This window comes from Diceros bicornis, chromosome 18 (assembly GCF_020826845.1).
Source record: "Diceros bicornis minor isolate mBicDic1 chromosome 18, mDicBic1.mat.cur, whole genome shotgun sequence".
NCBI lineage: Eukaryota > Metazoa > Chordata > Mammalia > Perissodactyla > Rhinocerotidae > Diceros > Diceros bicornis.
This window is the reverse complement of record NC_080757.1, coordinates 45,076,224-45,094,642: the sequence shown is the minus strand read 5'-3', so window position 1 is coordinate 45,094,642 and position 18,419 is coordinate 45,076,224. Positions and strand designations below refer to the sequence as shown.

At 36.7% G+C, this 18,419-nt stretch overlaps 1 protein-coding gene across 1 annotated transcript in view; it reads right to left on the bottom strand.

Moving 5' to 3' along the window:
- The window catches only part of EFCAB13 (EF-hand calcium binding domain 13), a 331,371-nt gene that overhangs the window by 215,119 nt on the left and 97,833 nt on the right, over positions 1 to 18,419 (bottom strand). Inside the window, 3 exon segments of the mRNA XM_058561286.1 lie at positions 6,378 to 6,449; positions 12,073 to 12,216; positions 16,236 to 16,307. Coding sequence (XP_058417269.1) covers positions 6,378 to 6,449; positions 12,073 to 12,216; positions 16,236 to 16,307 — 288 coding nt within the window.

Below are 18,419 nucleotides of genomic sequence, written 5' to 3'. Positions count from 1 at the left end.
GCCTATGTTTTCTTCTAGAAGCTTCATCGTTTCAGGTCTGACATTCAAGTCTTTAATCAATTTTGAGTTAATTTTTGTGTGTGGTGTAAGGTAATGGTCTATTTTCATTGTTTTGCATGTGGCTGTCCAGTTTTCCCAACACCATTTATTGAAGAGACTTTCCGTTCTCCATTGTATGTTCTTGGCTCCTTTATTGAAGATTGGCTGTCCACAGATGTGTGGGTTTATTTCTGGGCTTTCGATTCTATTCCATTGATCTGTGTGTCTGTTTTTGTGCCAGTACCATGCTGTTTTGGTTACTATAGCTTTGTAGTATATTTTGAAATCAGGGAGTGTGATACTTCTAGCTTTGTCCTTTTTTCTCAGGATTCCTTTAGCTATTTAGGGTCTTTTGCTGTCCCATATAAATTTTAGGATTCTTTGTTCTATTTCTGTGAAAAATGTTGTTGGAACTTTGACAGGGATTGTGTTGAATCCATAGATTGCTTTAGGAAGTATGGACATCTTAACTATGTTAATTCTTTCAATCTAAGAGCACGGAATATCTTTCCATTTCTTTGTGTCTTCTTCAATTTCCTTCAGCAATGTTTTATAGTTTTCACTGTACAGATCTTTCACCTCTTTGGTTAAGTTTATTCCTAGGTATTTTATTCTTTTTGTTGCAATTATAAATGGGATTGTATTCTTAATTTCTCTTTCTGCTACTTCATTGTTAGTGTATAGAAATACAACTGATTTTTGTATGTTGATTTTGTATCCTGCAACTTTACCATATTTGTTTATTACTTCTAACAGTTTTTTGGTGGATTCTTTAGGGTTTCTATATATAACATCATGTCATCTGCAAATAGTGACAGTATCACTTCTTCCCTTCCAATTTGGATCCCTTTTATTTCTTTTTCTTCCCTGATTGAACTGGCTAGGACTTCCAATACTATGTTAAATAGGAGGGGTGAGAGTGTGCATCCTTGTCTGGTTCCTGTTCTTAGAGGGATAGCTTTCAGTTTTTCACCATTGAGGACGATATTAGCTGTGGGTTTGTCATACATGGCCTTTATTATGTTGAGGTACTTTCCTTCTATACCCATTTTATTCAGAGTTTTTATCATAAATGGATGCTGTATCTTGTCAAATGCTTTCTCTGCATCTATTGAGATGATCATGTGATTTTTATTCTTCATTTTATTAATGTGGTGTATCATGTTGATTGATTTGAGAATGTTGAACCATCTCTGCATCCCTGGAATAAATCCCACCAGTTCAATTTTAATATATTGTTGTATGCGATTTGCTAGTATTTTGTTGAGGATTTTTGCATCGATGTTCATCAGTGATACTGCCCTGTAATTTTCTTTTTTTATGTTGTCCTTATCTGGTTTTGGTATCAGGGTAATGTCAGCTTTGTAGAATGAGTTAGAGAGCTATCCCCCTCCTCAATTTTTTGGAAGAGTTTGAGAAGGATAGGTATTAAGTCTTCTTTGAATTTTTGGTAGAATTCACCAGGGAAGCCGTCTGGTCCTGGACTTTTATTTTGGGGGAGGTTTTTGATTACAGTTTTGATCTCCTTACTGGTGACTGGTCTATTCAAATTCTCTATTTCTTCTTGATCCAATTTTGGAAGGTTGTATGATTCTAAAAATTTATCCATTTCTTCCAGATTGTCAAATTGGTTGGCATATAGCTTTTCATCGTATTCTCTTATAATCTTTTGTATTTCTCAGGTGTCCTTTGTAATTTCTCCTTTTTCAATTCTGATTTTACTTATTTGAGCCCTCTTTCTTTTCTTCTTGGTGAGTCTAACTAAAGATTTGTCAATTTTGTTATCTTTTCACACAACCAGCTCTTGGTTTTATTAATTTTTTCTATTGTTTTTTTAGTCTCTATTTCATTTATTTCTGCTCTGATTTTTATCATTTCCCTTCTTCTACTGATTTGAGGCTTTGTTTGTTCTTCTTTTTCCAGTTCCTTTAGGTGCATTGTTAGATTGTTTATTTGAGATTTTTCTTGTTTGTTGAGATAGGCCTGTATTTTTATAAACTTCCCTCTTAGAACAGCTTTTGCTGTATCCCATAAGTTCTGGCATGTCATATTTTCATTTGTCTCCAAGTATTTTTTGATTTCTTCTTTGATTTCTTCTTTGACCCAATCATTGCTCAGTAGCATTTTGTTTAATCTCCACATATTTGTGGCTTTTCTGATTTTCTTCCTATAGTTGATTTCTAGTTTCATACTGTTGTGGTCAGAAAAGATGCTTGGTATTATTTCAATCTTCTCAAATTTATGGAGACTCGTTCTGTAGCCTAATATGTGATCAATCCTGGAGAATGTTCCATGTGCATTTGAAAAGAATGTGTATGCTTCAGTTTTTGGATGGAATGCTCTGTATATATCTACAAGGTCCATGTGTTCTAGTGTGTCATTTAAGGCCAATGTTTTCTTATTGATGTTCTGTTTGGATGATCTATCCATTGGTGTGAGTGGAGTGTTAACGTCCCCTACTATTATTGTGTTACTGTCTACTTCTCTTTTTATGTCTGTTAATAATTGCTTTATATATTTAGGTGCTCCTGCATTGGGTGCATAGATATTTACAAGTGTTATGTTCTCTCATTGGATTATTCCCTTGATCATTATGGAGCGCCCTTCTTTGTCTCTTGTTACAGTTTTTGTTTTAAAGTCTATTTTGTCTGATATGAGTATTGCTACCCCAGCTTTCTTTTCATTGCCATTAGCATGCAGTATCTTTTTCCATCCCTTTACTTTCAGTTTGTGAGTGTCTTTAGGTCTGAAATGTGTCTCTTATATGCAGCAAATATATGGGTCTTGCTTTTTTTATCCAGTCAGCCACCCCATGCCTTTTAATTGGAGCAATTAGTCCATTAACATTTAATGTAGCTATTGATAAGTATGTACTTACTACCATGTTTTAACTTTTTTTCCTTGGTGTTTTAGTGTTCTCCTCTGTTCCTTTCTTCTTCTCTTGCTCTCTTCCCTTGTGGTTTGATGGCTTTCTTTAGTATTATGTTTGGGTTCCTTTCTCTCAGTTTTTTGTGTATTTATTACAGGTTTCTGGTTTGTGATTACCATGGGGTTCATATATAGTAACCTGCATATATAACAGTCTATATTAAGTTGATAGTCTCTTTAATTTGACCTCTGTCTGAAAGCTTTACTCTTTAACTCCCCTCCTCCCACAGTTTACGTTTTTGATATCATATCTAACCTCTTTTTTGTGCATTTGTATCCATTACCCTCTTATCATGGAAATAGATAATTTTTCCTATTTGTGGTCTTCTCTTTCCCCCTTAAATAAGTCCCCTTAGCATTTCTTGTAGTACTGGTTTCTTGGTGACAGACTTCTTTAATTTTTGCTTGTCTGGGAAACCTTTTCTCTCTCCTTCCATTTTGAATGATAACCTTGCTGGGTAGAGTATTCTTGGCTGTAGGTTTTTTCCTTTTAGCACTTTAAATATATCATGCCACTCTCTTCTAGCCTGTAAGGTTTCTGCTGAGAAGTCAGCTGATAGCCTTATGGGGTTTCCTTTGTATGTAACTTGTCTTTCTCTTGTGGCTTTTAGGATTCTCTCTTTATCTTTAATTCTGGACATTTTAATTATGATGTGTCTTGGTGTGGGCCTCTTTGGGTATATCTTGTTTGGTGCTCTCTGTGCTTCCTGTACCTGGATGTCTGTTTCCTTCCTTAGGTTAGGGAAGTTTTCAGCAATTATTTCTTCAAATTGATTTTCTGCCCCTTTGTCTCGCTCTTCTCCTTCTGGGACACCTATAACACCGATATTAGTGTGCTTGATGTTGTCCCAGAGGTCCCTTAGATTGTCTTCACTCTTTTTTTTGTTTGTTTGTTTGTCTTCACTCTTTTTAATTCTTTTTTCTTTTATCTGTTCAGCTTGGGTGATTTCTTCTAGTCTTTCGTCCAGCTCGCAGATCCGTTCTTCTGTATCCTCTACTCTGCTTTTGTGTCCCTCTCATGAATTTTTCATTTCCAGTATTGTATTCTTCATTTCTGATTGGTTCTTTTTTATATCTTCCATTTCTTTGTTGACATTCTCACTGAGTTCATCCATTCTTCTACCAAGATCAGTGAGCATCCTTAACACTCTTTGTTTGAACTCTCTCTGTTGGGTAAATTGCTCATTTCTGTTTTGCTTAGTTCCTTTTCTGGGTTTTGTCCTGTTCCCTTACTTGGAACGTATTCCTTTGCCTCCTCATTTTGCCTCTTTCCCTGTGCTTGTGTCTATGTATTAGGTAGGTCGGTTATGTCTCCTACTCTCGGACAGGTGACCTTATATAAGTGATGCCTTAGGTGGCCTGGTAGTGTGCTTCTCTCTCCTCTCCAGTTGCAAATGTTCCAGGAGTGACCCCTGTATGGGCTACATGTGTCCTTCTGTTGTGGCGGGGTTGTTCTTCCCGTAGCTGCCCAGGGAGGCTGAGCTATGCCCCCAGCCAGCTGTTGTAATGCTCAGCTGCATGTAGTTGTTGTGTGCCCTTCAGTCTCTTTATTGGGTGTGGGGTGTCCTGGGACAGTTGGCTGCAAGGTCTAATAGCACATTCCTGTTGCTGTATTTCTATTAAGTGACTAGGCCCCCAGTGTGGGAGGTTGTTAGGGTCAGGGGCTTACAATTGCTATAAGCCTCTAGTCTTTAGGTCTGATTTTTCTATATCCTGCAACTTTACTGAATTCATTTATTAGTTCTGACAGTTTTTTGGTGGGGTCTTTAGAGTTTTCTATATGTAATATCATGTCGTCTGGAAATAGGGACAGTTTTACTTCTTCCTTTCCAATTTAGATACCTTGATTTCTTCTTTTGCCCAATTGCTCTGGCTAGGACTTCCAATACTATGTTGAATAAAAGTGGCAAGAGTGGGCATCCTTGTCTTGATCCTGATCTTAGAGGAAAAGCCTTCAGTTTTTCACTATTGAATATGTTAGCTATGGGCTTGTCATATATGGCCTTTTATGGTGAGGTACATCCCCTCCATACCCACTTTGTTGAGAAGTTTTATCATAAATGAATGTTATCTACTATAACTTGATATTTGGCAGTTTCTATCAATTTGAATATACACTTACCATAGATCCCAGCAATCCCACTCCTAGGAATTTAACTAACAGAAATGAAAACATGTTCACACAAAAACCTGTACATAAATGTTTATAGCAGCTTCATTCACAATCACCAAAAACCAGAAACAACTCAATAGTCCATCAACTGGTAAATTGATAAATTATGGTATATTCAAATAATGGAATACTACTCATCCATAAAAAGAAACAAACAACACGAAAAAATTGATGAATGTAAAATATATCATGCTTGGGGTGGCCCGGTGGTGTAGTGGTTAAGTGTCCATGCTCCGCTTCCGTAGCCCAGGGTTCGCAGATTCGGACCCTGGGCGCGCACCGACGCACCATTTGTCAAGCCATGCTGTGGCGGCATCCCATATAAAGTAGAGGCAGATAGGCATGGATGTTAGCCCAGGGCCAATCTTCCTCAGCAAAAAGAGGAGGATTGGCATCGGATGTTAGCTCAGGGCTAATCTTCCTCACAAAAACAAATAAATAAATAAGTTAAATTGAAACAAAAAAATTAAAAAAAAAACTTTCCACCTTTTAAAAAAAAATATAGATATATATATATGTTATGCTTGGTAAAAGAAGCCAGATTCAAGCTATCTTCATATTTTATGATTTCATTTACATGACATTCCAGAAAAAGCAAAACTATAGAGACAAAGAAAGGATCAGTGGTTACCAGGGGCTGAGGGTTAGGGGAACAGATGGACTACAAAAGGACACAAAGGAACTTTTGGGGTGATATATCCTATGTGCTGTTTAGTAATGATTACATGATATTATTTTCAAGAATTCAAAGAACTGTATACCTAAAAAGGGTGAATTTTACTATATGTAAATTATCCCTCCATAAACATAAATTTGCAAAAAAAAATGTAGTCAAGAGAGTAGATGAAGATACATAAAAAAAGAAGAGATAGTCATAAAATCCACTCTACTAGGTTTGTCCAAAGTTTTAAAAATTATTTTCTATTCATTTATAATTTTCTAATAAATTCAGAAGTCAGATATACACACTGAATAATCTCAGAGAATAACACATAATCTAGTAATTTTCTAGCACTATCAAAGCAAAACTACCTACAATTTTCAGTTTGGGTTAAGCTTAGCAGTTTTTGCCTTATAATTCAAACAATAGATATATAATCTAGTATTGCGTTATTTTATCTTCATATTGTTTCTTACTTACCTGTGCTTTAATTATCTAACCCTATATTGTTTTAACATGAAAACCACTGTTTGTCTTTGAAATGTGGGCAGTAGATACATATTAAATAAAACTCACCTGTAGCTTCAGGATTTGCCAATGTATTGGAGAGCTTAATCATAAATTCTTGAATGGTAATCTTGCCATTTTCTGTAATGCAAAGCAAAATTTAGATGAAAGAATTACTGTTTCTGAATTAAATAACATAACTGAAGCTAACAGTCAAGTTATAACAAGATTAAAAGCTTGTGAGTCAGCCTGTACTATTCCTTCTTCCTTACCTTCTGCATACATATGATTATCAATTTCTGTTCAATTATTTCCAAATATTTTTTTAATTTATCACTACATTAATTAATGCCTATGCTATTACAACAGCATCTTTAAAAACCTATGACATCAGTCTCACCTCTCTCCATTTATTTGCCACAATGTAGCAAGGGAGATCTTTCTCTTAAAAAAAAATCTGATCACTCCCCTAAATGAAACCCTTCAGTAGCTTCTAATTGCCCAAAAACTATAGAAAAAAGATAACGTGTTGGAGGTAGAGGGAAAAGGTGTTCCTCTGCATACCTTTAGGAATGCATTCTCACTAAGGGTGATTATCGCTCTGAAGGAGAAAAATTGGTTCTTGGAGGAGAAAAATCTTAGATATTACAATGATTTGTGGCCACAGTACATAAACAGATATGTAATACAGCTGTGGTATTAAATGTTCATGAGGTGTGTGAGAGGGGGAGTTGTAAGGAACAAAAATGTCTTAAAAGGCTCTTTAGGGGAGTGATAATGGATAAAAAGGTTAAGAAACACTGCTTTAGAATAATGGTAGCCAGCTCTCCACATGGTCTCTTTCCACATGGTCTCCAAAAACCCGTACAAAATAACAAATAAGATAACCCATAGCCCATGCCTACGGCATAACTAAGAGGCAGAATATTACAAACTTTAATTTACATGTAAGTCAAGAAATAAAAATAAGGTCAACACAGTGAGCTCCAGAGCCCACATGGAAGTGGAAAATCAGGTGATAATTTCACAGGACAACAAATGAAGAAGGGTCCTTTAAAGGCAGAACACAGATAATAACAACTGGAGTTCACTCATAAGAAGAGAGTTCCACCTTAAGCGGGGAAATACAAAGAACAGGTCAGAAACCTGATGGATCAGAGCCCTAATCTCCGGGGAACTAAAAGAAAGGGGCTTGGGAATCCACAGGACCAAAGCTGGCATCTCGATGGGGAACAGCATTGCATGGCGTTTGGTGGTAAAGGAAAAGAAGAAAGCAGTTAAAGATGAAGTCCCTACTACATGGTATCAAAATGTTAGAAGCAGCTTCACCCCCCCCACCCCGAAAGGTATCATTTATTAAAGTAAATGTACTTCACTGCAGAAACTGAAGAGGGCACTCTTAAACTGTATAAGCCACCCAACACCTTTAACTCTTCTAAGAACTCAGAATAAAAATGGACAAAGAAGATTTGAAATGAGAGCTGACTGAACTAAGAAAATAGATTATGTAGAAACACAAAGTTAACTACAAAATAAAGAGTCAAGTAAAGGTATGCAAGGTAGAACGGATATGACTAAAACTGTAGTAAGTGACATATAGGACAGAAATGAAAAGAATCAAAATAAAAAGGAGGAAGAGAAAACCTATGCCAAAAAAAAAAAAAAGTGCAAAAGTTCAGAGCAAAAGTGACAGATATAAAAGACAAAGGATATCCGATATGTATGTAAATGAAGTCCCTGAAAAAAAAAGTAGAACAATGAAACAGATTTAACTTTTTATTAGAAATTACATGCACAGAATTAGAATAAATATTATCTTTGGGTTCTGAAACATTATTGGTCCACACATAGCCCACTTTTATTTATTTGGTTAACTCAAAAATTTTTATAATATAATAAATACCAGCAAACTTATGCCCAAAACAAAAGCTACCACTTGACAATAATCAGCATCTAACCAGAAGGTTCCCCTTACAAACCCAGCCCTCTGCCTTCTCCAACCCTTCATCATGAGTCCAGTGTTCACCATTCCTTTGCTTTCTTTTTAATGTAATTTTATTGTACACACACATATTCCTAAAATCATCATGGACAATGTCAAACACCTCTAATTTATGATAATTAGCCATATGTGTCTCCACTTCTATGAAATACCTGTTTGACTCTCTTGCTCATTTTTCTTTTGGATTGTTTGTATTTTCATTGGTTGGCTGGAGTTCTTTATTCTTAATACTAATCCTTTGTGAGTTGTGTAAATTGTGAATATTTTCTCAGAGTTGTAACTTACCTTTTCATTTTCTTAAAGGCCTCCTTTGAATAACAAATTACTTACTTTTAATATAGTTAACTTTGTCGATATTCATTTATAGTTAATGCTTTTGTGTATTGTTTAAGAAAGCTTTCCTACCCCCAGATATCCACTTATATTTTCCATTAAATGCTTTAAAGTTTTGTTTTGGACCCTTAAGTCCTTAATCGATTTAGGGTTGAATTTTGCCTACTATGTGAGGTAGTGATACAATTTCATCTTTTTCCATATAAATAAGTATTTTTCCAGCTCTAGTTGGCAAACAGATCCTTCCTTTCCCCACCCATCTGACACGCCACTCTACATTTATCAAAGTTTCATTTTTGCTTCGGCGGCTGGGGTTCGGTTCCCAGGCACGGACCTACACCACTTGTTAGTGGCCATGTTGTGGCTGTGGCCCACATACAAAACAGAGGAAGACTGGCAACAGATGTTAGCTCAGGGCGAATCTTCCTCACCCCCCCCCCCAAAAAAAAAAGTAGATGGAGAATTTCAGCAGGGAACTATAAACCATTTTAAAAATCAAAGAGACCAAAAAAAAAATCAAATAGACATTCCAGATCTGAAAAGTATATCAAACGTTATGAATTATTCAGTGAATGGATTTATCAGCAGAATAATCACAGCCAGAGAATTGGTGGACTGGTAAATAAGTCAGAAGAAAACACAAAATGAACATGAAGAAGCAAAAGGATGGGAAATACAGAAGAGGGAGTGAAAAACATTGGAGATATAGTGAGAAAATATAATATGCATGTAATTGGAGTAAAACATAAAAACACATAGACCAATGGAACAAAATAGGAAGCCCAGAAATAAAACCATGCATATATGGTCAACAAATATTTGAGCAGGGAGCCAAGAACACTCAAAGGGAAAAGGATAGTTTCTTCAATAAATGGTGTTGAGAAAACTGGATAACCACATGCAGAAAAATGAAATTGGATTCCTATCTTACACCACTCACAAAACTTAACTCAAAATGGCTTAAAGACTTAAAGATAAGATCTGATACTGTAAAATTCCTAGACGAAAATGTTGGGAAGAAGCTCCTTAACAATGATATGGGCAATGATTTTTTTGAATATGACACCAAAAACACAAGCAACAAAAGCAAAAATCAGCAAGTGGGACTACGTCTAACTTAAAGGCTTTTGCACAGCAAAAGAAACAATGAACAAAATGAAAAAGAAACTTATGGAATGGGAAAAAATATTTGCAAATCGTATATTGTATAAGGGGTTAATATCCAAAATATATAAAGAACTCACACAAGTCAATACCAAAAAGCAAACAATCCAATTAAAACATGGGCAGAGTAACTGAATACACGTTTTTCCAAAGAAGACATCCAAATGGCCAACAGGTACACGAAAAGGTGCTCAACATCAGTAATCATCAGGGAAACACAAATCAAAACCACAATGAGATATCCCCTCACACTTGTTAAAAGGGCTATCATGAAGAAGACAAGAGATAACAAGTGTTGACAAGGATGTGAGAAAGGGAACCCTTGTGCATTATTGGTGGAAATGTAAATTGGTGCAGCCACGATGGACAACAGTACAGAGATTTCTCAAAAAATTAAAAATAGAACTACCACATGATCCATTAATCCCACTGCTGAGTATATATCCAAAGGAAATGAAAACAGGATCTCGAAGAGATTTCTGCACTCCCATGTTTACCACAGCATTATTCACAATAGCCAAGATATGGATGCAACCTAAGTGTCCATCAACGGGTTAATGGATAAACAGATGTAGTATATATACATATACAACAGAATATTATTCAGCCATGAGAAAGAAGGAAATCTGTCATTTGCAACAACATAGATGGACCTTGAGGGCATTATGCTTAGTGAGATAAGCCAGACAAAAACAAATACTGTATGGTATGACTAATATTTGGAATCTAAGAAAGCCAAACTCATAGAAACAGAGAATATAATAGTGGTTACCAGGGGCTGGGGGTGGGGGAATTGGGGAGATGTTGTTAAAGGGTACAAACTTGCAGTTAGAAGATGAAGAAGTTATGGAGATCTAATGCACAGCATAGTAATTATAGTCAACAATAATGTATTATATACTTGAAAGTTGCCAAGAGACTAGATCTTAAATGTTCCCTCACAAAAAAGAAATTATAATTATAATTATGTGAAGTGATAAGGTATTAGCTAATGCTACAGTGATAATCATATCATGATATACAAATGTATCAAATCAACACATTGTACACTTTAAACTTACACAATACGTCCATTAGTCTCAACTAAAAAAAAAAAGAAAAAGAAAAACTCTGTGGAGACTGAGTTAAAAAAAAAAGGAGCTCCTAGCTACTAATATTGAGAATGAAAATGAGGATATCATTACAGTTGAAGCAGACATCAAAAAGATAAGAAGCAGGGGCCAGCCCAGTGGCACAAGCGGTTAAGTGCGCGCGCTCCGCTGCGGCGGCCTGGGGTTCACTGGTTCGGATCCCGGGCGCGCACCAACGCACCGCTTGTCAAGCCATGCTGTGGCAGCGTCCCATATAAAGTAGAGGAAGACGGGCATGGATGTTAGCCCAGGGCCAGTTTTCAGTAGAGGAAGATGGGCATGCATGTTAGCCCAGGGCCAGTCTTCCTCAGCAAAAAGAGGATTGGCAGATGTTAGCTCAGGGCCGATCTTCCTCACACACACACAAAAAAGATAAGAAGCAGATATCAAGGACAACTTTATCCAAAAAATTTGAAAAGTCAGATGAAATGGACAAATACCTAAAGAAACCCAGCTTGCCAAAATTAACAAGAAAATAGAATATTTTCTTTGTAATCTCATACATTTTAAGAAATTAAATCAATAATCCAAAACCTTCTCATAAATAAAACGTCAAGCCCATGTAGCTTCAAGTTCTACTTAACATTTGAGGAAGAAAAAGTCTCTTCTAGAAAACAGAAAAATAAAGAACACTCCCCAACTCATTTAAAAACGTAGCAAAGAAAATATTCAACTATACCAGCCACTAAAATAATGAAATTATTTTGTACATTTATAAATATCTGCTTCCCTGAGCCAACACCATGTGCAACACCCCCTGAGGTATCCCTGGATATCAGCATAAATTAGCTCACAAAGGGTTAACACCTGGCAAAAGAGCCTCCAGGACTCAGGTCTACACTGGATGGCACTCTGATTGAATACTGCCCATGCCAGTCAGTTCGCAAATAACCTCACCTTTCAGGTACCACCACCATTGGCTTTCCATAGGGATAAGGTAGGCCCTGACTTTCCCCTCTGTTTGGTTCCATGGAGCTCAAGGTTGGCACACCAGAAGGGGAGCACTAATGTTTACCAGTCATCCCACTGCAGCTCCTACAGGGTGCCCTCCCTCACTGTATGCCTCATCCATACATCTCCCACCCCCACTGGGAGAGGATGGCTTTTATAACACAGACGCATTCAAACTACTAACCATGTTCAGGTACATATCTTGACACTTCATTAAGTAAATCATTAGCTGCATGAAGATCATCGTTTACCAATAATGCCTTCAGGTCAGAAACATCAATTAGATCATTCCGGAGAATTTGGGTAGTAGCTAAGAGTAGCTGTGTAGCTGCAAAAAGCAAAATCAAATGTTTCGACAGGAGAAAGAGAATATATTATTTGCTATCACTTAATAGGCTTGGGTTGCATAAAAAAATTTTACATGAAATATTAGCATAGTTTTTAAAACTATTGTGCATTATAACAGCTAACAGTTACTGGACACTTACTAAGTGCTAGATACTGTTCTAAGTACTTTTACTTTACCTATTTAAGTCTCGTAATAAACCCAAAGTAGACATCAGTATCCCCGTTTTTCAGATGAAGAAACTGAGGTTAGTGAGATTAAGTGATTTACTGAAGACTATATTGGTAGTAAGTGGCAGGGCCAGGATTCAAGTCCAGGTACTATAGTTCCAAAGCCCATGCTGTTAGCTACTGTGCCTTTCAAGTAGACACACGTAAGTGATCAACCTTTACCCCTTTGGCCACATAACACTTCACGTGTGGCCCCTGAAATAATTGTGAAGCATTACAAATAAGCTTTACATCAAAACTATATTGCATTATTTAACTTAATGTTACATCACAGAGATAAAATAGACAAGAAGCAGCAGCAGCAGTGGCAGCAGCAGCTACAAGTCATGCTCTTTGTATTTATCCTATAGCCCCACAAATTCTGACAACCTTGGTTGCTTTCCAATACCTTTAAACAGTTGTAGTTGTTGATGCTGCTTAATTTAGTCCAGATTTTATAGTTACTCTCAGCAGCAGAGTTGGTCTGATACAAGCTACTACATCATAGACAGAAGTAGAATTAGGTGAATCAAGCGTTATAGGTAACTCTAGTGCTCTGCTCTGGTTAAAAATTGCTGTTTATTGGAAATACCATATGATCCAACTATCCTACTACTGGGTATTTATCCAAAGAACTTGAAACCAACAATTCAAAGAGATTTATGCACCCCTATGTTCATTGCAGCATTATTCACAATAGCCAAGATGTGGAAGCAACGAAGTGTCCATCAATTGAAGAATGGATAAAGAAGATGTGGTATATATATACAATGGAATACTACTCAGCCATAAAAAAAGACAAAATCGTCCCATGTGCAACAATATAGATGGACTTTGAGGGTATTACGTTAAGCAAAATAGGGCAGAAAGAGAAAGACAAACACTGCATGATTTCACTCATATGTGGAAGATAAACAAACATGAATAAAGAGAACAGATTAGTGGTTACCAGAGGGGAAGGGGGTTGGAGGGTGGGCGAAAGAGGTAAAGGGGCATATATCTTGGTGATGGATAAAAATTAGACTATCGGTGGTGAGTATGATGCAGTCTATACAGAAACTGATAAATAATAATGTATACCTGAAATTACACCACGATATAAACCACTATGACTTCAATAAAATAATTGAAAAAAAATTGCTGTTTAGGTTATTACTTTACTACAAAGCTACAGTAATCAAGACCATGTGGTACTGGCATAAGCATAAAATAAAGATCAATGGAATGGAATTGAGAGTCCAGAAATAAAGCCATACATTTACAATCAATTGATTTTTGACAAGGGTGCCAAATCATTCAATGGGGAAAGAATAATCTTGGATATTCTGCACGCAAAAGAATTAAAGTGGATTCCCATCTCACACCACATAAATAAATTAACTCAAAATGGATCAACGATTGAAAAAAAGAGCTAAAACTATAAAACTCAGCATAAAAATTAGTGTAAATCTTCATGATCTTGGATTATCTTTAGCTATGATACCAAGAGAAGAAGTGACGAAAGAAAATACAAATTGGACTTCACCCAATTTAAAAACTTTCGTGCTTCAAAGGACACCATCAAGAAAGAAAAAAGTTGGAGCCGGCCCGGTGGCGCAAGCGGTTAAGTGCGTGCGCTCCACTGCGGCAGCCTGGGGTTCACCAGTTCGGATCCTGGGCGCGCACTGATGCACTGCTTGGCAAGCCATACTGTGGCAGCATCCCATATAAAGTGGAGGAAGACAAGCACAGATGTTAGCCCAGGGCCAGTCTTCCCCAGCAAAAAAAAAAAAAAAAGAGGAGGATTGGCAGATGTTAGCACAGGGCTGATCTCCTCACAAAAAAAAAAAAAACAAAGAAAGAAAAAAGTTAACCCATAAAATAGGAGAAAATACATGCAGATCATATACCTGATAAAGGTGTAGTATCCAGAATATATGAAGAACTCTTACAAGTTGACAAATCACCCAATTTTAAAATAAGCAAAGCATACATGTCTCCAAAGAAGATATACAAATGGCCAACAAGCACATGAAAAGATGCTCAACATTATTAGCCAACAGGGAAATGCAAATCAAACCCACAGTGAATTCCTTTATACCCATTGGCATGACTATAGTAAAAAAGACAGACAATAACAAGTGTTGGTTAGGATGTAGAGAAATCATACATTGCTGGTGGAAACATAAAATGGTGCGGCTGCTTTGGAAAACACTGGCAGTTCCTCAAAAACTTAAAGTTACCACACAACCCAGGATTCCATTTCTAGGTATATACCCAAGACAAATGAAAATATGTGTCCACACAAAAACTTGTATTCAAAAAAAAATGTACACAGGGGCTGGCCCTGTGACATAGTGGTTAAGCTTGCGTGCTCCGCTTTAGTGGCCAGGAGTTCACGGGTTCAAATCCCAGGCACGTATATATGCACGGCTCATTAAAGCCATGCTGTGGCAGCGTCCCACATACAGAGTAGAGGAAGATGGGCACAGATGTTAGTTTTGGGCCAATCTTCCTCACCAAAAAAAAAAAAATGTACACAAATATTCACAGCAGCACTATTCATAATAGTCAAAAACAGCAAACAACCCAAATATCTATAAACTGATAAACTGCTAAACAAAATGTGGTATATCCAAATATTAGAATATTATTCCACCAAAAAAGGAATAAGTACTGATTCATGCTATAATATAGATGAACCTTGAAAACAGCACGTTAAATGAAAGAAGTCAGACACAAAAGGCCACATAATACATGATTCCACTTGTATGAAATGTTCAAAATACGCAACCCATACAGACAGAAAGTAGATTAGTGGTTGCCAGTGGATGGGGAGAGGTAGGAATGGCGTATAAGTGCTAAAGTGTACAGAGTTTCTTTTGGGGGTAATGAAAATGACCTGGAATTAGAGTGGTGATGGTTGCATAACTTTGTGAATATACTAAAAACCACTGAATTCTACACTTCAAAAGGATGAATTTTATGGTATGTGAATTATATCTCAATAAAAAAATGTACATCTGATTCAAAACACCACAGTTTATAAAGCTATTCCAATTTTAGAGATATTAAAATGTAAAAAAAAAGATATTTGTTTCACCAATGCATTTAGAAATACATCATTGATAAGGATGTCTGCATCTATGAAGAGTTCTTTGGTAGGTGTTCTCTGAAGACTTGGGGGTTAGGAAAAGATATTGGTGTTGAAATTGTCTCCCTAATTTCAAGGAAGATAAGAGGAACCTTGGGGCAGAGGCCAAGAAATAGTTTTTAAATATTAGGGGCAAAATGATGTAGTTAGGCAACAGAGACGGTATGGTGATAAGAAGGATACAGGGATTAATACTACAGGGATTTAGGGGGTCTGATTAGTTGAAGTTAAGATTTCTATAAATGAAATAGATAGGCAGTCCAGTTGGGTACACCTGAAAACTCCAGAGGCCTGACTTGAGATAGCACAACAAAGAGTAGTGGTCCCTCATCCAACTTCCAGACCCGATTTAATTCATATCCAGAACCCCTTGAATGAAGGAAAACTTAACTCCTCTTGAGGAAGGACTCAACAAAGGCATTTACTATGAATCTTCTTCAACACTGTCTTATTTCTTTTCCCCTCATTATAACTTTGCCCATTTTCTTTACTTATTTTTTATATTCTTGGATTATTTATATTTCATAAGCTGCTTGAAATCCTTTTAGAAACTATAGACTACAAATTAAAAACTTGAAATCTATATAGTGATTTTTTAATGTCATTTCATTATCTTTATTTTACAGTCACTGTTCTTTGAACTAGAAGTATTGACTTACCTATAGACTCTTTGAAATGTGGACTTTCTTTAATTCCCTTTAAGAAATCTTTTAAATCCACCTCCTTATTATCTGGAAGGTCAAAACCAAGCATGGTGACATTAAAAATCTGATACTGAATCAGCACATGAAATAAAGGCTCTGATTTACAACAGATACCTAAAATTCCATTCTAGGTCATTTTCTGACTCAAACAATTGAAATAGAAATAAAGTTCTATTTCAATAGAACTTTTCATACTTTTAGGAACCACTCATTGAACAGTTAATTATATTAATAGCTAATATTTTTTTGAGTCCTTACTCAAAAGTAAGAACTTATATAACTTTCAAGTTTCTTCTATATACTAGGCATCATCTTATGGTGCTTTACATTTATTAACTCATGTAATCTTCACAATAATTCTATCACATAGGTACTCTTAATATACCTATTTTTAAAAGATGAAAGCAGAGAGAAAGTAAATAACTTGTCCTGGTCACAAAGCCAGGAAGTGCTAGAGGCTGTATTTGAACTGAGGCAGTCTAGGCCAGAGGTGACAATGTTAACTCTCAGGATACACACACACACACTTGAAGTAAGATGCAGTAATGTAACCACAGCAGAAAATCTAGGGCTACAACTACATTAAGGAGACTTCAAGTTATAACAAAATGGCAGACTGGGTAGCACAGAAACCATCCCACTACAAATCCCTAGAGGTTCTATATGAATTACAACATCTTATGAATGCATGATCAAGTCATATGAAAAAGAAATAATAAAAAGTTAAGTGGGCACTGAGATCCAGATGGAAACCAGTGAATACTAAGCCTACAGCTATCTTGGGGATACATATGAGACCCAGAAATGGCTAGGTGCTTGATTTAAATGCTCATGCAAAGTCATAAAAGAGGACTTGGGTCCATGCTAAATGGAGAGTTTGAATTTAGATACCAAATAAAACTGAGATGCTTAAAGGATTTCAATCCAGTGAAAGATTAAAATATTACATTCACTGGCCCAGGTAAACAATAAAGAGACCTAAATCTTCCTAATTCTGAGAAGCAGTGGGGGAAAAAAATCTCCTGTGAAAAACTGAAAGCCCAGCCTGCATCTCATGTGGGTTTGGAGTTTAAATTTATACCACTCTCATGATAGAAGAAACCCCAGGTCAAAACATAAAAATTGATCAAGGTCAATAATAATCCGGGGGACCTGGCAAAAGCAATAATCAAACTGCGCTGGGGAGGCACTCTGAGACCTAGGACTCACAGGAGTCCCATAGGAAAAACAAACTGGTTAAGATAAGCCCAAAATAAAAGGTCACCTAAAACCAATGAAACTCAGCAGCTTCTAGAAGTATTCCCACATGATTTGACTTCTTTATTTTTTTTTTTATAATTTTTATTTATTTTTTTTCCCCCAAAGCCCCAGTAGATAGTTGTATGTCATAGTCGCACACTCTTCCAGCTGCTGTATGTGGGACGCGACCCCAGCATGGCCAGAGAAGCTGTACGTCGGTGCGCGCCGGGGATCCGAACGCGGGCCGCCAGCATCGGAGCACACGCACCCAACCGCTAAGCCACGGGGCCGGCCCTGATTTGACTTCTTAAGAGTGAATGTGGGCCGCCCCGTGGCTTAGCGGTTAAATGCGTGTGCTCCGCTGCTGGCGGCCGGGTTTGGATCCCAGGCGCGCACTGTCGCACGGCTTCTCGGGCCATGCTGAGGCCGCATCCCACATACAGCAACTAAGAAGGATGTGCAGCTATGACATACAACTATCTACTGGGGCTTTGGGGGAAGAAAATAAATAAATAAATAAATTATAAAAAAAAAAAGAGTGAATGTGCATAGGAAAGGAGATCTAGTACATATTACATGAAGTCAAAATGGAAAACAAAGGAAAATATGCACCCACTTGGAAACAATGACCAAAACTAAATAATTGTTCTTTTAAAATGTAGTGATCCTTTGAGTATTTCCTTTGGTTAAAAAACAAATTGGGACAAGTACTATAAAAGAACGGATGAAGGTGTATCTGGATCTCCTCTGAAGAAAGATTATAAATCAAAATGAAGCTGCTGGTGTCATGTCTTTCTTTTATTACATAATACATGGTATTTTCCCACCTGTGCTTATAAGTAATGAATGGTAATTATCTAAATAAGCATATATAGTATCCAGATGAGTATGAACAGTTAG